This window comes from Pelmatolapia mariae, linkage group LG23 (genome assembly GCF_036321145.2).
Source record: "Pelmatolapia mariae isolate MD_Pm_ZW linkage group LG23, Pm_UMD_F_2, whole genome shotgun sequence".
Taxonomy (NCBI): domain Eukaryota; kingdom Metazoa; phylum Chordata; class Actinopteri; order Cichliformes; family Cichlidae; genus Pelmatolapia; species Pelmatolapia mariae.
Window position 1 is genome coordinate 35,394,049 of NC_086246.1, and position 22,169 is coordinate 35,416,217.

Sequence of the window (22,169 nt, forward strand, 5' to 3'; positions counted from 1 at the left end):
GGATCATTTTTCCTTTTCAACCTTTGGTTTCCTTAACAAAGAGAACCTTCTGAGCACTCCAGATTTTTTTAAGTAGTCCCATATATTATCCAATCTCCAGGTGCCTTTGATCTGTGAGACCAAAACAGCAATGAGCACCCCTCCTGTGATGAACTGCCACAACAACAATGGCAACTGCCGACCCCCTCCTTTAGGGGTCAAACACCAGTTCATCCCTCCTGAAGTGGCTCAACTCATACAACTGGAGGAGGGCGTTCGGCCGCTTTCAGACAGGAAGAAACCTCCAATTCCTCCGAGACATCTGAAGAAGAGCAAAGAACACTGCACTATAGATATGAATGGCCTTGAGACCAATGTATAGCCTCCTCTTGCAGTTTGAATGGTTCTCTGTAAGTTATGCTGAAAGGAGCGCAGCAGCAAAGGACACCTATGCAGGCAGAAGGACAATACAGATGAGCTCATCTAGCTCCACAAAAACATTTTAAAGCAACGCAGTTGCAAAAGACTCAAGAATAGCGCATTTACAGTGGAATTTATGGCAACACAAGGACAATGATAAGATTTCTATTATAAAATTTGTCCTTAGTCCTGTACCTGCTATTACTTGCATTGATTCAATAATTTTTATTTGATATATACATTTTTTATGACTTTTTGTTTTGTTTTTTGACACTGTATTTTTTTCTTTGTGTTTTGTACTGCTGTACTACAAGCAGCCAGCTGTTTGCATTACAAAAGATGAGACAGGATGTCTGCATGGAGCTAAATGATCAGGAGGCAAAGTGAAATGCACACATTTTTTAAGTTTGCCTTAACAAAGCTGGTGGTGCTAGGCTGATGGTTATTATGGGACAAGAGGAAGTCGAGTGAGCTGAATTTGTACCCACCCCTGTAATGATGTTATAACTTTGATATGTGTTTAAAACAGATATTAGAACTGTTTTATGTATTTGAACAGCCTCAGGATCATTTGATTTAATTAAGCTTTCTGGCATATTAGCAGCCTGAAAACATCCACTAGTAATTTAATTAAATGTTTGTCAGTTAACTTGATATCAAACAGAAATTGGCACATTTCAATAAAACATTAAGTTACTAACCAGCTCTTCCATTTCTGCTGTATTAGTTGATTTTATTTTCTCATTTATGCTGTGAGCCAATAAAGCACTGGGGGAGCTTGCTCCTGTCAATACCCAACCTAAATTATTTCACCCAATCCCAACTCCAGTAGAAGAAAGGAATGGAAAACTACATGCCTTGTTCCATCTGGGAACGCATCCAGAAGTTGAGCTATTTAAAGGAGTTCAATAGTCAGATTTGGATAACTTATGCTACAATTAAATTAATCCTACTATAACATACATGTAAAAAAAAATGTTTTTGTAAAGTGACCTATATAAGTGTATCACTCACACAGGTTAGTGACACACCCCACCACCACAGCTGTCTATTCCTTGACTACAGGAGGTTACTGGCTGTTACTGGGTGACAGCTAGTAGGGTGCAAACACTTAGGGTGTTTGGGTGCAAACACTTGCTAATTCACCACAGGGAGATGAAACTTGAATAAGTGAAAGAAATCAATCAAAGAAATCTTTGAATGGAAATTAAGATCGTAATATGTTGCACAGGCCTGGATATGCACGCCATTTTCCTTCTCTAAAATATCTATATAACAACTGCAAAGACAGTCTAAGTTGCAACTAGCTAGCAACAAACACCCTGACCGACTGTTTAAGACCAAAGTCTTACTATTTCTTGTTCATGTCATTTTATTCAAGTTAATAATAAGCTACTTTCATAAACCTCTTAGAACAGCACCATCTCCTTTTTCTTTTTTTTATTTATTGACATATCGTCTTACATTGAAACTCCTGGAAAATTGTGAACTATAGTTTCTTTCCACTGGCTTTGTCAGCAAACATATCACATATGTGCATGCGTAATACTGGGCACAGGCACCATGATTTTACCAATTGCTTTGTGGACTGCTTGGTACCGTTTGAGGTGGTGATATAACTGAAGATTTGACAGACTCACTCAAAGGGTATCTCAAACCTAACACAACCTAACGCCCATTTTACTCTATATGGGAACACAAATTTAAAATGAAAATGAAGAATACTTGCATTCATTTGGAACGTTTTTACTTGGGTCATAAATCAATGTCTATACAGTCATACCTCTTTCAGCAAGTCAGAGGCATGGCCACCTGCAGGCTATTGGAAAGAATCTAGATTTAATGCACATTTGCAGAAAAAGCATAGAGCATATGTTATTTATAAATTACCATTGTAGTTTTGCCGCTCCAGAAAGAGAATTTCCATCATGATCCAAAATTATAATTATTAAGAACATCTTCTTACTGTACATTTCACTTTTGTCATATAAAGGCAGAAATGTACTCTTCCAAATAGTATATTTTTATCTGTTTTGTCATTCCATTAATAATTTTTCTCAGCTCTTTACACAGGAAATATCAGAGAATTCAGAGCATACAGACTGAGATGTGTTTTTCTCTGGCTAGTGTCCTGCCTATTTTTATAATACTGAACAGATCTGCTATAGCTCCACACAGAGCAGTGACACTGCCATGTGTGGGAGAAGCTGCAGAAATAGCGAACAGATTTTCGTCTGAATGTTGTGAAACACACAGTCTTTTTCAGCCTTTTCAAATAATTTATTCTTGTGTTTTTTGACTGTCTATGTATGACAATATTGCATTCATATCAGTAAAGTGAGATTTTATGCTAAAATATGTATCCCGTTAGAAAACATGAATGAACTAAAGGGGCAGTAAAATCAGCACTGGTTGAAGCTCCAGTTTTGTTAATAGAATTAAAATATTTCATTCGCAAGCAGATGTTATTAATCATAGTGGAAAATAATATGTATATTTACCTTCACTGCAGGTAAATCACTGCTATTATTAAACCAACTCGCTGGTAAAACAGTACGATTTATTCAAACTGTTTAGTAATAGCAGAAAAAAATCATTATAATTCTTATCTTATCACTCATTATGATTTTAGTTAATTTATTTTTTGTTAAACAGCATGAAGGTAAGATGTCTATTTACAAGTGACGTATATTGATAATTGATGGCAGCAAATATGTTCTGAGTGGACAGAATCAATTACCAGTCTCCTGTTCGCTTTATGTTTCTGACATTATACTAAAATTTGGCTGTAATTCACCTAAAGGACACTCTTAAGATAGTCCTTAATATGAAGGAGTGAATAAACCTTAACACGTAAAACAATAAAATATTTTTTGCAGATAAAATATCAGTTTTATGTCTTTTATTTTTTCTTACAGGAACGATTTACTAGTCTACTAGTAGAGTCATTGCTAATGGGTACTAATTTGTCTTTTAAGGACATATTGGACTCTGACAGAACTTTTGTCTTTCACCTCCTTTTTAGCACCCCATTTCTAAAAGGTACACTAGAAAAACCAGAGTATAATTAAATCATAACAAAACAGTAAAGATTTATGTCTGGTGTTTTGGACTATAACATATAATAACAATAACAACAATAATAAAAATCTCCCATTTTTTAAGCCTGCCTACAGTTCTGCACATCTGCAAGTTGCTTTGCAGCCCTCGTCCACTCCACCTACTCTTTTCAAGTTGTATATGATCGATGTCACTGAAGGCTTTTGAATTATGTGCCAGGGCTAAGCTGCTTCTTACAAATTACCGCAGATGGAAACGGCATCTTCTTTAAATAGTGGTCATAACTGAAATATAAAACACTATCAGTCCCTTTATAGCATATTGCTGTAAAGGGACTAATAGTGATTATTCATTCTAGATGATCTCACAAGTCCCTGCTATGAAACCAGAAGTCCATAGAGTGGTAGTGTTTTTTCCTATTAAGTAATTCTGACGTACCATTTCCTGTAAGCCTCTTGTCCATTGACATTTAGTGGTTCACTTTGGAGTTTCTAACAGGTGGCTGTAACGTGTCCAGATGATTCAGAGGAGGAAGCTTTCTTGCAGAAAACTGGTTTTGCAAATGTTTTATGAGGAAGCAAAAAATAAAAAAGTAACACATTCAACACATTTGCTGGACCCCAAGGATGTGTTTCGGTTGTAAAGTGGAATGTAAACTTTTGATTGTTTACCAGAAAACTCCACAGGGGGCTTTTAATTTGTGTTCTCTCCCAGATCAGTAAACTCTGACAGAAACAAAAGAAAGCAATTACAGAATGCAAATCCAGTGAAGGACTCAAACGCTGATGAATAAATATATTTGATATTATGGTGATTTTAAGAACTGCAGCTTTAAAGCTTTCCCATTGTTACTTTTGCTGCTATTCATTCTTTCTCTACCATTTTAAAAATAAACGCTTGAGATTTTTTAAATGTTTTAGATCTGCTGTGTTATTCCAAGAACTTCAATTACTTATGTAAAAAGTAAGCTCTATGTTCAGAATAATGACATTAAATTGCACCCTTTTTTGAGAATACTTGTAGTCAGGTTTGATTCAACAGTTTCTGTGGCTTTGCTGATTTCAATGGAAATCGTATGCTTATATTGGCACTTTTGTTCCAAATGTTTTCACAGTATTGTAAGTAAAATCACTCTTTTTTTAATGCAATGAGCCAAGGCAGGAGGCTTTGAAGGAAAAGAGGCTGAGAAAGCAGAGAAAGACACACACAGTGGGAGCAGAATTTTTCACTCTGCTTACATTCTTTGTATCGATTCAGAAACATTTACATGGGAAGGTTCACATTAGATTTTGCCAATAAATCTTTGAGGGTAAGGCACAGAAACAATAAAATGATCAAAGACAAAAATAATTAAAGGTCAGATATAAAGATATGCATTAATAACCAGCCCAAAAAAATGGAAACATCAGTAACCCCATCCGGTTTCCTGCACCAGAAATATGTGACGCTGCCACGATACAAAAATGAACCTGGGAAATAATATTCACAGGTACATTCCCATTTAAAAACTCTTTCTGTCCGTTTATGCAATGCAGTCCAATTATAGTTAGATCAACCTAGGTCTAGTCTTGCTCCTCTTCGATCTCCTCTTTTTGAATGGGGAGGTCAGGGTTTCCTGCACCAGTGTCCAGCACCTGCAAGTTGGACAGGTATTTGAAGGAACTTTCATCTACGGCGTCCACAGACAGGGGGTTAAACCTTAAATTAAAAAAACAAGAAGAACAAAAACAAAACCAGATAGTTAATTAAAGTAGTCTTTTAATTACAAATTTTAAAGGCTCAAAGCAAAAAAAACAAAAAAAAACAATGCTCAACAGTCACATCTATAAAAATCTGTACAGCTGAGCATTGAGCAGAGGTATGCTACATATGCTACCCATTCTCTTATTTTAACACCGTCAAGCTCACAGGAGTCCACTGACTTTAATCTAAAACCATGTCTAATGCAAATGGAATTTATTGCATTGATCACTAAAATATTTGCATATGTTGTTCATAAAGTTTAAAAGTTAATTCACTAATAAATACACACAAAGGTCGTCCTTCCACTTCAACAACAGACACAAGCATTCCAGCAGCTTTAAATCGACTCAGGCCAAAGGCTCCCAGCTGCAAAGGGATTTGAGTGGAAATCAAAAAAAAAATCTTTTAAAGAGACAAAAAAGTCAAATGTGCCAGCAGCTGACACTAAAAACTCGATGACCCTGGAAAGGTTCAGGACTGGTAAACATTGACCATAAAGCAGCCAGCTTGAGCTCATATTTGAAATGAAATCGAACAAAAGCCATGAAAGAGCATGTCGGGAACCTCTTTCTTCTTGTATGACCGCTGTTTCAGCTGCAGGGCTCATGGGTATTAGCCTGCACTCTGTGGAATAAACCAAAGAGGAAAAATTTGCTGAATGCACACAAGTTAGCAGCGATGGGGAGATTAGATACCCCGCTGCAGTACTCTGCAAAATGAAACTGAGTCAGAATGTTCAACACATAGCAAATTTTACAGATTAGTAACAGACTAGAGAACAACATTGTTTCTGAAAATGATTTATTTTTGTGAAATAAAACCTATTCAGTTAGCATACATAATTTTTTAAATAATGAAAAGTGAAAAATCTAACAATGCAAATTAGCTTTAAAGTGTTGGATCAAAATTTAGATATCTACCAAAAAAAAAAAAAAAACCGGTAACAAACCCACCCAAAACTGAGATGCATACACTTCCAGTCAAGTTAAAGTTGTTGTTGTTTTTTAACTATTTTTCTCCCTTGTGAATAGGGGAGCAGCTGAAAGTACCTGTGTTTTATATTATAAAACCATGAAAGCTATGAACAAGACTTTTGTTTCTATGCAGGAGTGTTCTAAACTGTAGACTCTTCAAAGTAAATTCCCACTTTTCGCACATATGCTGAGCAGTTTTTTGTTACTCTTCTTTCACTCTGCTCTCCAACTCATCTTAAACCGTATCATTGATTTTAGCTTGTGATCAGATGCAGCTTTATCGCTCTGTCTCTTGGTCAAACAGCCCTCTCAGAGCCTTGCTGTGTGTTTTTCAGCTCATTGTTCCATTAAAAAAACAGATGAGACACCGTGTCACCGCAGGATGTTGTGGTCAGTGTCATGAGCAAAGCCCTTGCCTTCATACTTTGTGTTGGAAACACATGTTGATACTATCGGTTCTCTCTGTCTCATAAACACACTGCAGCTGGAGCCAAAAATCTCACATTTGGACTCTTCAGATCAAAAGTCCAGATTTCCTCTGGTCTTTTCAGCAACTCAACCATGATGAACTGATTTCACATAGTCTGCTCCAAACATTTCTGGTTGAGATGTGTCTGTAGCATGAACTCTGTAAAGCATTAATGTAGCCTCTAATCTCAGGAGCTTTTAAGTGCTGATTTTTAAGGCTGGTGACTCTAATAACACTTTCCTACCTGGAGACATCCACACCAAAGTCATTTGATGTTTTTGTGACTTCTCTTGAAGAAACTTTAAAAGTTCAGAGTTTCAGAGAAAACCCAGAAATACCAGATCCAGATATGGAGGGTGTTTTGACTGCACTGTCTTTAAACAGTAGAATAAATTGAAATATATGTCATACATGGTGTATATGAGGTAATCCAATCTATTGTAATTTCCTTGCATGTTCTTTAGGAAACTGCCTATGCAGTAATTATGAACAATAATGATACCTCTGAAACTGAACATCTGGTACGAAATCAGTGTCAGATGTACACACTACACACCTTTTGTATGATGTTCCTCTAAAGAACAGCTGGTAATTAATTTGACACTTGATAATTCAGGCTTTTATTTCAAAGTTAATAATATTTTTTCTGAAAAAAATTTGCATGCATAATGATGATGAAGATATTTTTGTTCTAGGATCAGTGCACATTTTTTAGAAAGGATATTTAACAGGGGAAAAAAAAACAATTACTGTGCAGAAAAAAAATAAGTGCAAAATAGTGTTGATATATTGCATTATGGGTTAGGGTTTTTTTGTTTGTTTGTTTTTTGCAAAAGGGCTCAATAAAGCCCAGATAATGTTTTGGTCACACTCTTCCAAAGAGGATTTTAGAAAACTCAAGACAAAGACACAACATTCATGTTGTAGCCACACAAAGATCAAAGCTTTTCATGTATTGCGGATTGTCACAGCTGCTTTTTGTCTTGCCAAGAACTCAGTTTTATTTAGCTGTTAAGCACAGCTCATAATCTAAAATGTTTCCATTTTTGGACTTTATCTATTGTTATTTTTATTTTCGTTGACATAGAAATTAGAGATGTGCACAAACAGATGATTATACTCTGCTGTCCTCTCTAGCCTGCATAGAAATATTAGTCAGTAAATGATTCATATTATATCAAAACTTGAGAAATGTTGGCTCTTGGTGATAAGATGTTAAAGAGGCTTGGCAGACAGCAGAACCTGTCTATTTGTAGCAGGAGGTTGCAAACAAGTTGCACAGTAAGACAAATGACAGCCATGTAAAGAAACATCGGTCTGTGGTAATTTTTCTAGGACAGGAGTGTCAAACCTGCCAGAAAGTCTAATCCATACCACTGCAAAGTGTAAAAACTGCAGCCTATCGTCAATTACTCCATGTTTTATATCTCCATTATTATAAAATATTTTTACTGGTTCAGCCGACTTGAGGTCAAAGTGGGCTGCATGTGGCACATGAACTAAAAAGAGTTTGACACCTCTGTCCTAGAAAATGGGCAGATGTACGTAGGCTGTTAGAGCGAAGTGCCACTCGACTGGATCAATCTGTAACCACATTCTACACAAGTGCAGACACGTTAACCTGCAAGCAACCTGCAATTCACCAAACCAATCAGACACTGTGTGAGTGTGCTGTCGACACAAAGTGACACACATTTCAGCAGTATTTAAGATATGAACTGGTTATCGATGAATGTGATTAACACTTTCAACTGACTGGAATTTTTGTACAATGTTTGACACGATGTTCAGTTTTCTCACTGCTGCTGTTTAGTAATTTTATTTTTTCATGTTTTTCTTCATGTTTTCATTTTCTTTATTTTTTTATAGTTCTGTTTTGTTTTGTTTACTATAAGTTGGCTGTGCATATTAATGGCTGCATGCAGACTACACCTCCTCCACAAAGGTAATAAAGGTGAAAATTGAAGCAGTGAATTTTTATCGGATGCTGGTAGCCAGACTTTACCATGTTCCAAAATTCTTTGAACCTTGAGAGTGATTTTGTTTAATATATTCAGGAACCTGAAGCTTCTCACTTCCCCTAAAATCAATCTGAATTGAGTGTTTAAAGAAAAAAAAATGTGTGTGGAAGAACTCTGTGTATTTGACTGCAGCTGTTGCTTATAAACTTACGAAGCAGTATAAACAATGCCATAACTTCCTTACAGCCATTTTTTTTTTCTTGTCCTGTCCAGCAGTTTAGCATCGGAATTGTTGTCTGAAGGCCAAAAAATGCCCAACAAATTTACTTTCACAGGTGTAGCATTACGATATTCACTATAATGGTCCACCTGGTCGTCATATTTTACTAGAACTTAATTTTTTTATTTTGGATTATTACAACCATAACAGACAAGACTGGGGGACAGAAACAAAAAAGAAAGAAAATGAAGAAATTTAACAGAAGGAGAAGGAGAGAAAAATAAAGGGGAAGAAGAGGGATGAAGAGAGAAAGGAAGAGAAAGAAGACAGGGGAGGGGAGGAACCCAAGGGCACCCCATCCCTGCCAGGTGCCTGACAGAGGCAGGGAGCCTCTGGCGGCAAAACAGCACACACCTAAACATTCAACCCCGGACACCGAAGACCACCAATGGCGGCAGGTGGGGGCACCAGCCACTGGCATGGAGTGTAGCGTCAGGAAATAGGCCCCACACCTGGTCCCCCAGGCCTGACATGTTCTAAGAGAGAGGGGGAGTCTAAGACCTGACTTGACACATAAAAAAAACAGTCATACACAGGTCTTGATGCATGCTCAATCATCCAGGTAAGTAAATCTGCAAAAGTTGATTCTGTTCATCTGGACATAGCGTTTTCAGTGGGAGAAATGTTTCGTCACTCATCCAAGTGACTTCTTCAGTCTCAGCTGACTGCAGGCTTCCCCAATCTTATAAACAGTACATTTGCATAATGACTGAAACTAGCACCAATCACTGGCCCACCCAACCCCACTGCAGAGGAAAGACTACACCTGACCCCAACATTCAGTCAACTCCCAGACTACATAAGACAATAGACACCCAGGTTGAGCCCATCCTCCACCTCTGGTAGATCCCACCTCCTGCAGAGTGGTCTCCTCAAAAGTAGAGAGCACTTGCAAAACATGGTAAAAACCTCCCTGCCAGCTAAAGGGGCCTCCAGTTCCACCAATGCACCGAATCCTCCTGGGCCCGGGACGGGCCCCAATGCACGCACCAACCCAACTTCCACTAGATGATGGAATCAAAGGAGCTCAGAGAGATTGGCCTGATGCAGCGGCAGAGGCTGTCTCAAGACTGATATGATCCGACAAATGGTCTCTATATTGGTTTTAAGGTCTCTAAGATTATTTTTATTTGTCGAGTTCATAAGTACAGTCTTCTTAGTGATGCATAAGGTGGCGAGAGCCATGTGGACTGTATTCATCTCCATAGTGACATCATCTGGCTGCCCAAAAAGCAAACTAAAGGGGAGGCTGGAATGTTACATTTCATACACTTTGAGAAGTCTTCACATATCCGGCACCAAAACCTCTGAACTGGTGGACAGAACCAAAGAGTGTTGATGTAATTGTCAGGTGTATTGCCTTGACAGTGTGACCATAGTGCACTCTATGTAGTATTTTGTATTTTATTAATTGTAGATTGGGGTTTCTAATCATTTTAGAGGTTTTTAAACATGTCTGATACCAGAAGTTGTGGTCAAAGCTGGCTGATAGATCCGCCTCCCATTTCACAATAGGAAGGGATAATGACTCATCTGTTTTCAACAGTGTTTTGTATATTTTAGATAAGAATTGTAATTCATTTAATTAGGCAAAAATTCCTTTATTAATATAGACTATAATTTGTTGGTGGTCTAAAAATCTCTTCTTGTTAATCCCATATTGTAATACTAATATGTCAAATGAAATTAAATTTATTCATTGAAATATATATTCCAAGAACTCAATTCCTTTACCTGCAATCTTTGAAGTCTAGCATATAATTTTTTTGTAAGATGTCAGAGTTGTTCCAGATAGCTTAAGATTATATATTAATATATATATTCATATTATATTAATGCTTAATCTTAATATTTATGCTTTTAAAGCATACAAGTCATTTGAGCTAATGAATATTAGGCCCGAAATCTCTACATTATTACATAGTGCCTATTCTATGTCCAGCCGCAGCTCATTTGGAGGCTATGTTTAACAATCTTGAGATGTATTGTAGCGTGTTGGCTAAGAAGTAGTTGTGAAAGTTAGGCAGATCTAGTCCTCCTCTTGGTCCTATGTAGACTCCAGAGGTACACAGGGGGTAAGATGGCCTGAGGGATGGACCCAAGCCAAATAAGGGGAGCCAAGTCTAAAACCGCGGCCTTGCCCCAACTTTTTAACCAGTCATGCTAACATTCTGTTTTTATGACACATAATAAAAGTGTTTACTGCCTGGATTTGGTGCTCTTTTGTTCGTTTGGTTTGCTGAATGGAGGAAGAGACACGGCGTCATTATTAATCTAAACTTTCAAAAGCTTATTAAATAGAGGAAAACAAATACTTTGAGTTTGGATGAACCCAACAGTTTCAAAAACCAAATTTGTATAAAGTTGCAAATAAAAAGTTCCACTTAACTCTATAAATGCTTTTTCTGTATCTTGAGACAATATTGTAGTTTGTTTTTACTGCAAGAACAGTCTGTTAAATTAAGTAAGCTACATGTATTTATTAATGAATGCCTCCCTGTTATTAAACAAGTTTGGTCAGGATGTATTATGAGGGGTGCTATCTTCTCTAATCTTTTTCAGAGGGCTTTGTAGATTTCAGGATCATAAACTGTATTCCCAGTTAACTGGGAATACAGGGAATTTTTTGTTTCTTGTTAAAAATTTTGCAGTGGATGTCTTTGTACTAGAAATATTCTTTTTTTATCCATAATTTGATTTAATTCTAGTTTTGCTTTACGTATTTTGCTCAACATTTCCTGTTCCAGCGAGGACACACAGGCGTCTTCTAAGGATTTAATGTTTTTTTCTAATTCATGAATACATTTGTTTTCTCTTTTCATCTTATGTTATGAGAATTAAATTACTTCACCTCTCCTCACAGCTTTCCCTGACTCCAAGAAAGCAGATGCTGATGTTCCAGGCAGGCCATTATAGTGCAAATATGAAGCCCACTCGTTTTTAAAATATTTAATAAAATCTTCATCTTTAAGCAATGATGTATTAAATCTCCAGTTTGTGGCAGAATGAACTTGATGAAATAATTCAGACGAGGGTAAGAGTGATGGACATGTGAGAAGACAGTATATTCCCTACTGCTAAGGTGAAGATATTGCTATGCGTTGCAAAGTCCGTAATTTGTGGAATGCCAGTTGTGCTGAGTTCCAGCTGTACTGAGCCTGTCCATTTCTTCATTTAGTCCAAATCTGAGGTTGCCCCCAAGAACAAGTGAGCAATCTAGGTGTTCAGAGAGTGCAGTAAAAAAGTGTGGAAGAATGAGGGGTAATCAACATTTAGGCCATTTACACAGACAACAGGTAACTTTTTGTTATGTGTAGATAATTTAGTTATTAGAAATCTACACTCTGGGTCTATAACTGTGTTGAGTACTGTGAAATTAACATTTTATCCTATTTTTATTTTTATGCTGTTGCTACCTCCCTTTGCCTACAGTTATAGCAGGCTGAAAACACATTAAGACACGCAGGTGTTTTAAGTTCATCTGCAGCTGTGGCAGGTCTATGAGTCTCTTGTAGTAAGACAACGTTTTTTTTAAGCTGGTTAAATATCTTCTACTTTAAAGTCGTTCTTTTATTGCACGAATATCCTACCCCCAGTGAAGATCAATGCATTTGGAAAACAGACTTGTGCTTGAAGGCCTATGCTTGAACATGTAATGCAATAAAACAGCTTTTGCAAACAAGTGTCTAAGAGTTTAATTCATCCTGGTGGTCCCTTTGCAGAGAACAGGTGACATCAGCAGTAACGGGGCCTTTTCAATGGTTTAAGAGTGTGGAAGAGGCTTGTTAGTAAAACTGAGAATAAAGCAGATCTAGTACTTCTAGATGCTTCTGCTTCTTCTGTTCAGTTTTTATTGTTTAGAGCTGAAGTTTAATTACATCAATATGACTCACTTTTTATTATTTTTTGATCTCTAATTTACAGTTTTGAGCAGCTGGAAGTAAATGCATATTTTAATCCATAAAGAAAATTGTTTATCCACAGAAGCTGTTGTTATTCATTTTGATCTTAAAGTATTTACTGGCTAAACTGGGTGAAAAGGTTTAAAGTTGTCTATTTGGGGTGAAAAAAAATAAAATAAATCAGGGCATGAAAATATACAGCTAAAGACTAAATATATTTACTTTACTTGTGAGTCCCTTACCGGAGGAAGATGCCTTTTATGTTGGGAGTGCCTTCAAAAGCTGAACCATGAATACTGGAGATGCGGTTATTTTGCAGGTAAATGTATTCCAGAGACTCGGGTAGGTCAGCGGGGATGTGTGTCATTAGGTTACCAGACAGGTCCAGCGTCTAAAAATAAAAGATGCATAATTAATAACAAACCTCCTGGAAAATTTAGTCTGTATCAAACCATTAGCCCTACTTATCTGGAATGAATCATTCTTGGAATGAATGATTCATTCCCAGAATCATTACTTTCACATTTCGCATTGCAGGTTTCTGCAATTGCTGGCAGTGTTATTGTGCTGCCTTATATTTTGGCGAAGACTACAGCAAGCATATTGTCTTGTATAAATTGTGATGGAAAAATTGTTATACAACAATCTATTTAGGATCATTGAATGGTTTTTGCCAGCTGTAGCAATTCCTTAGATTTTTGACTGGTGTTATATCCCAGTAAATATTTCCATTTTTGTCAACATCAAGTTTTAAATAAAAAGTTTACATTGATAATGTTACTGTAAATGAAAACAATGCCAAGATCCAGCCGTCATTAAGTCAGGTTTTACCATCATACTATGACGAGTCTTGACTTTTAATTTTATAACATCTAAATCCCTAATGTCCAACCAATAGCCACTTTGCTTGGTATAAAAAATCCTACGTTTGCCCTTTTCTGTACCATACCAAACTGTAATTTAGTGAAAGATCAGGGAGGAACCTAGTACTAAACCTTCATATAGTTTCTAAATATTCAGATTCATGCAGTATACAGCATCATTGCCAAGCTTCTTTTTTTTCAGTGACTATCCCACTTGTGTCTCTTCCACTCACTGTGAGCGCAGTGAGCTCCATCCAGGCTCCCTGGTAGACTGAGTTCAGCTTCATCTGGTTATCACTCAGGATCAGCTTTCGTAACTTCTCCATCTTTGTCAGCGTACCATCTGGTATAGAGTTGATCAGGTTGTTCTTGATTTCGAGCACGTGCAGACTGCGAGGAAGACCCCTGGGCATTGAGGTAAGGCTGTTCCCCGACAGGTCCAGGGTTTCCAGCAGACGTAGCTTTCTAAAAGCCTCACGGTGCATCTTGGGGCTGGTAAGCTTATTGTAGCTGAGGTTGAGTTCTATCAGCGTGTACAACAAGGTTAAGTCGTTGCGGCCAATTTCAGAAATAGAGTTATGGAGCATCATTAAGGTCTTTGCTCGCCGAGGCAAGCCTCTGGGAACACGCTCCAGCAAATTGTTGTGCATGTGAAGAGTGTGCAGCTTTTTCAAGCCCTAGTGAAAAGCAAATTTAAGATTTCAAATGGGTGATCCACTGTTGCATAATGTTCATTGCCATGCTCTTGTACAAATTACTCCTTCCAACTTGTCCTTACAGTTGAAATTGGGTCATTTATATCATCGATATTTACCTGGAAAGCAGCTGGGTGGATAGAACGGGAACGAAGTTTGTTATTGTGGAGGAGCAGGTATTCAAGATTTCGGGCTGACGTTAGAGCATCTCCAGGGATACTGCGGATGTCGTTCTTCTCCAAGTGTAGCAGCACAAGACTGCGAGGGAGACCCTTTGGGACAACGCTGAGGTTGTTATTTGACAAATCCAAACACTCAAGGCTGCTGAGTTGGCTACAAACAAAGAAAAGGAAGGATATGATGTTGTCTTTGTAGAGAGTTTGCCCTTGAAAGGATAGTTTTGAAATGTACACAACTGGCAATGGCAAGATGTTGAAATCTGTTTATTGATAAACTTCATGAGTGAAGATTTTTGTCCACCTGAAAGTCTCATTGTCCATGCCCTCATTGCTGAGAAGGTTGTTCTGAAGATATAATTCTCTGAGATTGGGCAAGCTGTCAAAAGCTCCTGCTGGGATTTTCTCCAGCTTGTTCCTCTGTAACAAAAGAATATTAACATTGTTAATGTAAGGTGGAATCACAAAGTTCAGCAACTGAACCCACAAAAAGAAGAAATCATAGCTGGGTTAAATTTGGCCAATTTCCCATGATAGGTAGAGCCTTTTGCCTACCTGCACCACTTCAAGTGTTGCTTTTTATGCAATTTTCTGAAAGTAGTGTTCTGACTATCTGCACTGCAGATGTACTGAGACGGGATCTGCTTAAAGATGAGAGCAAACATCAAGTTCTTTGTCAAAATGACCTGATTTTATAGTCAAGGATTGTCTGGAATAGAAAGCTGGAGACCAAGGAGATGTTGTCAATCAAAAAGTCCAGTGTCAAAGTTCAACAGAGGCACACCAGGAGCACACTCCTTGTTTTTTTGGGACATTTACTAAGTTGTTCACCATGATATCCTCTCCTTGGGACGGTCAACACAGAATTGTACTGTGACATTGTGTGGGATGTACAGGGTGGGCCATTTATATGGATACACCGTAATAACATGGGAATGGTTGGTGATATTAAAGTCCTGTTTGTGGCACATTAGTATATGTGAGGGGGCAAACTCCTCAAGATGGGTGGTGACCATGGTGGCTATTTAGAAGTCGGCCATCTTGGATACAACTTTTGTTTTTTCAATAGGAAGAGGGCCATGTGACACATCAAACTTATTGGTAATGTCACAAGAAAAACAATGGTGTGTTTGGTTTCAACGTAACTTTATTCAGTTATGAGTTATTTACAAGTTTCTGACCACTTATAAAATGTGTTCAATGTGCTGCCCATTGTGTTGGATTGTCAATGCAACCCTCTTCTCCCACTCTTCACACACTGATAGCAACAACGCAGGAGAAATGCCAGCACAGGCATCCAGTATCCGTAGTTTCAGGTGCTGCACATCTCGTATCTTCACACCATAGATGACCCCAAAGATAAAAGTCTAAGGGGGTCAGATCGGGAGACCTTGGGGGCCATTCAACTGGCCCACGACGACCAATCCACTTTCCAGGAAACTGTTCATCTAGGAATGCTCGGACCTGGCACCCATAATGTGGTGGTGCACCATCTTGCTGGAAAAACTCAGGGAACGTGCCAGCTTCAGTGCATAAAGAGGGAAACACATCATCATGTAGCAATTTCAAATATCCAGTGGCCTTGAGGTTTCCATTGATGAAGAATGGACCCACTATCGTTGTACCCCATATACCACACCAAACCATCACTTTTGATGTTCCAACAGTCTTGGAGGGATCCATCCAATGTGGGTTAGTGTCAGACCAATAGCGGTGGTTTTGTTTGTTAACTTCACCAGTCACATAAAAGTTTGCCTCATCACTGAACAAAATCTTCTGCGTGAACTGAGGGTCCTGTTCCAATTTTTGTTTTGCCCATTCTGCAAATTCTGTGCGCCGATCTGGGTCATCCTCGTTGAGATGCTGCAGTAGCTGGAGTTTGTAAGGGTGCCATTTGTGAGTAGCTAATATCCGCCGAGGGGATGTTCGACTAATGCCACTCTCCAGTGACATGCGGCGAGTGCTACGCTGTGGGCTCTTGCTGAATGAAGCTAGGACAGCCACTGATGTTTCTTCATTAGTGACAGTTTTCTTGCGTCCACATTTTGCCAAAACTGAACCATTTTCACGAAACTTAGCAAGCAGTTTGCTAACTGTAGCATGGGAGATGGGTGGTCTCGTAGGGTGTCTTGCACTGAAATCTGCTGCAATGACCCGGTTACTGCGTTCACCAGATATCAACACAATTTCGATCCGCTCCTCACGTGTTAACCTCTTCGACATGTTAATGGCTGTGAACAAAGAGAAACTTGTAAATAACTCATGAAAGAATAAATTTACGTTGAAACCAAGCACACCATTGTTTTTCTTGTGACATTACCAATAAGTTTGATGTGTCACATGGCCCTCTTCCTATTGAAAAAACAAAAGTTGTATCCAAGATGGCCGACTTCTAAATGGCCACCATGGTCACCACCCATCTTGAGGAGTTTGTCCCCTCACATATACTAATGTGCCACAAACAGGACTTTAATATCACCAACCATTCCCATGTTATTACGGTGTATCCATATAAATGGCTCACCCTGTACTATAGGCAACATTGTAAACTGGCAAACAGTTTGTCAAAAACAGACATCCGCAACACAATTTTTGCTCACCTCCTGCTCTTTTTGCCTGAATTTGGTTCCTGCTACTTTAAGTTAAAGGGTCGCTGTTTGAAACATGGGAAAAATTGTCTGTAGCCAGGTACACACACACATACACATAAATATATATACTACCGGTCAAAAGTTTTAGAACACCCCAATTTTATTGGTTTTTTATTGGAAAGTTTTTTATTGGAAATTACGCCGTTTAATGTCTCATTGCACTCTGAAATGAAAGAATAGTACAAATAAGAAATTGGAGTTAAAAAAAAATATGCAATCAATTTATAGACAAAAATGTATTCTAAACTTTTGACCCTTCAAAGTAGCCACCTGTGGCAGATATAACAGCTTCTTTCTACAACAGAAATCAAATATTCTTCAGAAAGTTCTTCCCATATCTATTTCAGACGTTCCCATAAATGTGTGGCACTTGTAGACCGCTTTGCTTTCACACTTCTGTCCAGTTCATGCCAGACCAGCTTGATGGGGTTTAATACCAGAGATTGCGCTGGCCACTCCATATTTTCAAGCTTACTATCTTGTTCTTTTTACCTCAGGGTAGTTCAGGCATGGGTTGGACTTGTTTTGGGTCATTATCTCGCTGCAGGATGAACCCCTGACCAACTAGGCGCATACCATTGGGTATTGCATGGCACTGCAGAATGCAGTGGTAGGTTTTGGGTCGGGAAGCTTCTCACTCTATACAAGTCTTCCAGTCTTCAGTAGTCCAATGGTGCTGTTTCATGGTCCAGGCAAGTCTCTTTGTCTTATTCTGTCATCTTAGTAATGGCTTTCTTTCTGCAACTTGTCCTGTCAAACCCGCAGCACAAAGTCTTCTCTTAACAGTTGAAGCTGAGACTTGCTTACCACGGCCAATATTAAGCTGTGCTTGAAGCTGTTGCATTGTGAGATGCCTATCACGCAAGCTGTTAACTCTCAGAAACTTGTCGTCTGCTTCAGGTGTGGCTCTGGTTCTGCCAGACCTCTTCCTGTCAGAGTTTGCCCCAGGTTCTAAGTGCCTTTTGATGGTGAAGGAAACTGTACTTACTGACACCTTAACTTTCTTTGCAATTTCTCTGTAGGAAAGACCTACAGGTGTTTTGATGGTCTGTCTCTCTTCCATTGTTAATTGCCTTTTTATTACCATTTTTGTAGCAACACACTACTTTCTGCAGTACAATACTGTTCAACTGATGCTCACAAGGGTATGGTACCACAGTGTGTTCAAACACTGGGGTTCTAAGTTATCGAGAAAGCTGGAACATCTGTAGGAATTACTAGCACCAGCTTTCAAGGCTTGGTCAACCTCCATTGCTGCAGAACAGCTTTAAATTGTATGTGTGCATACTATAGATATGTAAAGCACTTGAAATGGTGCAGTGATGCCCAAGGTGACTACCTACAGGCCAAATTTAAATCAGGTAAGGTTTTTGCATTTTTATGTACAAAGCTTTAGTTTAGGATTACATCTGTACATTTTTGAATTAAACAAACATCTTAAACCCTCTACTGTCCAAGTATAATGCGATGTTAAACCTTCAGATGAAGACGGTAAAGAGTCGGAGGCAGGTTCTTGGGAACAACCCTCAAGAAGTTGCTAGACATGGTTAGGATCTCCAGGTTGTCAGAAGCATTGAACATATGTTCAGGGAGACCTGCATCAGTCAGCTTGTTGTTATGGAGATACACAGACCTGGGAACCACGACCATGAGACATATGTTAACTGAGTAACTCAAGGAATCTGGGGTAAATTTAAACAAACATGCACATCTCTTACCTCAATTTTGGCTTATGACCAAATGTATATGGAAAGATCCTTGTAAGCTGATTAGCAGCGAAATCAGCACTGACCAAAGAGGGGGGCAGGACCTTTGGTGCTAAGGTGAGCTGCAAGCACAAAAAACCATGACAGGACATGATGTTGAGCATTTTTAATAAAATAATCAAGCAATATGGTTTGCTATGAAGTTATTTGTACTATCAGACCAAGAATAATGTGCTCCAGTTTTAGTAAGTATAATTCTTGTATTTTATTTGAATGTTATTTATCAACCCATCTCTGTGCAATGCACCCATAGATTATACATGTGTCTTACTGACAAAGCTTGCTAGCTCTGTCTGATCCAAATACTGTCAGTGGTCAAAATGTTATGTCACATATACATATATATATACACACACACATATATACATATATACATATATATATATATATATATATATATATATATATATATATATATATATATATATATATATATATATATATATCCATAGGTCCCTCATCCTATTCATGTAACCCCTTCCGCCAGACCGAGCTAAGATCCTGTGGGACTTCCAGATACAGACGGACAAAATGGTGGTGGCTAACCAACGGGACATAGTGGTGGTAGACAAACAGGAGAAGACGGCCGTAGTGATCGATGTAGCGGTTCCGAATGACAGCAACATCAGGAAGAAGGAACACGAGAAGCTGTAGTAATACCAAGGGCTCAGAGAAGAGCTCGAGAGGATGTGGAGGGTGAAGGTAACGGTGGTCCCCGTGGTAATCGGAGCACTAGGTGCGGTGACTCCCAAGCTAGGCGAGTGGGTCCAGCAGATCCCGGGAACAACATCGGAGATCTCTGTCTAGAAGAGCGCAGTCCTGGGAACAGCTAAGATACTGCGCAGGACCCTCAAGTTCCCAGGCCTCTGGTAGAGGACCTGAGCTTGAAGGATAAACCGCCCATAGGGGCGAAATGGGTGTTTATATATATATATATATATATATATATACATACACACATACATACATACACACACACACACACACACACACACATATACACATATCCAGTGTCCTCCCCATCCACTTGATTCAACTCATCTCCAGGTTGTCAAGATGAATTGACAGCTCAGTTCTTCTCTTCACATTAGTGCTCAGAACATACAGCTGCAGATCTCTCATGAGACCAACCATCTATTCCAGCTAGAATAGATGGATGGAGAAAAAACAAATTTTCCCAAAAAGGCCCCAGCTAGATGGTAGAGTCAAAATGAGCACCTTCTTGCTCTGAGGCAATAGTGCTAGCAACTGCAACACCTTGCAGATGAGATGATTAATAAAACAGCTAATCATTGAGGAGGTCTCCTCCTTAGGAGGCTAAAGCCCAGATATTCTCCCTCAAGCTCCCTCCCTAGGCCTGGCTCTCGAGTGGGACCCAGTAACCCTATCCCGGGCAGAGTAATTCGGTTCCTTTATTTGTTTGTTTTTCTATTTATTTTATGCTTTTAACATCTTTCCCGTTCATGTTGTTCTATGGAGCTATTGCACTTGAAACGACAAGTCCTGCAAAATTATATCCATACATTATATATTGGGACAACAACAGCAACGTTCTGTAGCTTACAAAATATTTTTACATGAATCATGTCAGTTCTTTTCAGTCCAGTTCATTGGTTTTAATAAAAGCTTAAAAAATAGAGATATGGCATATCTGAAAATGTTAATGGGCATAGTGTTTGGTCCTATGGGTTGTTCTGTAAGGCCCAGTAATTCTATTTTTTGATACAAGGACTTTATGAATACTTCTTTGTTTTGACACAGGCACGCTGTCCTCCCAAATATGTGTGGCATAAAAGCCATGTTTTCCTCATTTTTGTCATCCCCTGCTGAAAACTAACACTACAGTGTACACAATAACAGGAAATTCAAAAATGAGAGAAGCACCACTGAGATTAGATGTTCATTTGAAGCGCTCTCCTTTATAATGTGGTTTATGGATTAAAGTAGCATCGGTGTCTTTAAAGATTAGCGAGAATTTAAGAATCCTCTATTCTTTTCGGATCCTATGTTGTGAGGGCACAAATAAATCCATCCATCCTTTTCTCTTGTTCCCTGTGACTGAAAGGTCAGTAACATTTTAGCTCCAAACAGATGGCACAGCCATACTGGAAGTGATCACAAGCATAAGCTTGTACACACTATATGAGGAGCAACTATACAACCTCCCTCTGTTAGCTGACACTGTCAGTCAAGCAGAACACAAATGAGAGAAATATCTAAACTCCCGCTGTGTGACTCACCTTGTTATTTGCCAAGTATAAATAAGCCAGTTGTTCGAGCATCTCAAACCCTTCATCTTCAAGGCCTGTTGAAAGGAAAAAAGGATTTTTGACACATTGTTCTTGACTTCCACCCTTTAATAGACTAAAACATATTTACCATTGTAACCAGACCTGTATCACTTATCAGTTTTGGCACTGGTCCCAAAATTGACTTGAGGATTGTAGATTTTAGAAGAAATGGTATTAGTTGCAATTCATTAGGGTTTGGAAAAGACGGTGGTCTTTCTTTTTGAAAAATTATCATTTTAGAGAGACTCCCTAATTACATAACACCAGCAATTTTGACAAAATGGTGCTATTTTTGCTTTGGGAATCAAGAATATCCTGTTTTGTTTCAAATTGATGTACAGGTCCTTCTCAAAAAATTAGCATATTGTGATAAAGTTCATTATTTCCTGTAATGTACTGATAAACATTAGAATTTCATATATTTTAGATTCATTACACACAACTGAAGTAGTTCAAGCCTTTCATTGTTTTAATATCGATGATTTTGGCATACATAACTCATGAAAACCCAAAATTCCTGTCTCAAAAAATTAGCATATTTCATCCGACCAATAAAAGAAAAGTGTTTTTAATACAAAAAAAAGTCAACCTTCAAATAATTATGTTCAGTTATGCACTCAATACTTGGTCGGGAATCCTTTTGCAGAAATGACTGCTTCAATGCGGCGTGGCATGGAGGCAATCAGCCTGTGGCACTGCTGAGGTGTTATGGAGGCCCAGGATGCTTCGATAGCGGCCTTAAGCTCATCCAGAGTGTTGGGTCTTCCGACTCTCAACTTTCTCTTCACAATATCCCACAGATTCTCTATGGGGCTCAGGTCAGGAGAGTTGGCAGGCCAATTGAGCACAGTAATACCATGGTCAGTAAACCATTTACAGTGGTTTTGGCACTGTGAGCAGGTGCCAGGTCGTGCTGAAAAATGAAATCTTCATCTCCAT

The 22,169-nt window shown here is 38.5% G+C and overlaps 2 protein-coding genes across 4 annotated transcripts in view; one reads left to right on the forward strand and one right to left on the reverse strand.

The window, feature by feature from the left end:
- slc1a7b (solute carrier family 1 member 7b) overlaps window positions 1-4,342 on the forward strand; it is a 46,834-nt gene extending 42,492 nt beyond the window's left edge. The window contains exon 11 of the mRNA XM_063465979.1: window positions 101-4,342. Coding sequence (XP_063322049.1) covers window positions 101-361 — 261 coding nt within the window. The 3' untranslated portion in view covers window positions 362-4,342. The remainder of the gene's footprint in view (window positions 1-100) is intronic.
- A 195-nt stretch (window positions 4,343-4,537) lies between these two features.
- The window catches only part of podn (podocan), a 28,238-nt gene continuing 10,606 nt past the window's right edge, over window positions 4,538-22,169 (reverse strand). For all 3 annotated transcript variants that reach the window (XM_063465977.1, XM_063465976.1, XM_063465978.1), the window contains exons 4-11: window positions 21,180-21,244; window positions 18,892-19,001; window positions 18,650-18,806; window positions 14,827-14,942; window positions 14,466-14,679; window positions 13,885-14,328; window positions 13,031-13,179; window positions 4,538-5,157 (exon numbers count right to left, since the gene is read on the reverse strand). In XM_063465977.1, the coding sequence (XP_063322047.1) occupies window positions 5,022-5,157; window positions 13,031-13,179; window positions 13,885-14,328; window positions 14,466-14,679; window positions 14,827-14,942; window positions 18,650-18,806; window positions 18,892-19,001; window positions 21,180-21,244 (1,391 nt within the window). In that variant the 3' untranslated portion in view covers window positions 4,538-5,021. The remainder of the gene's footprint in view (window positions 5,158-13,030; window positions 13,180-13,884; window positions 14,329-14,465; window positions 14,680-14,826; window positions 14,943-18,649; window positions 18,807-18,891; window positions 19,002-21,179; window positions 21,245-22,169) is intronic.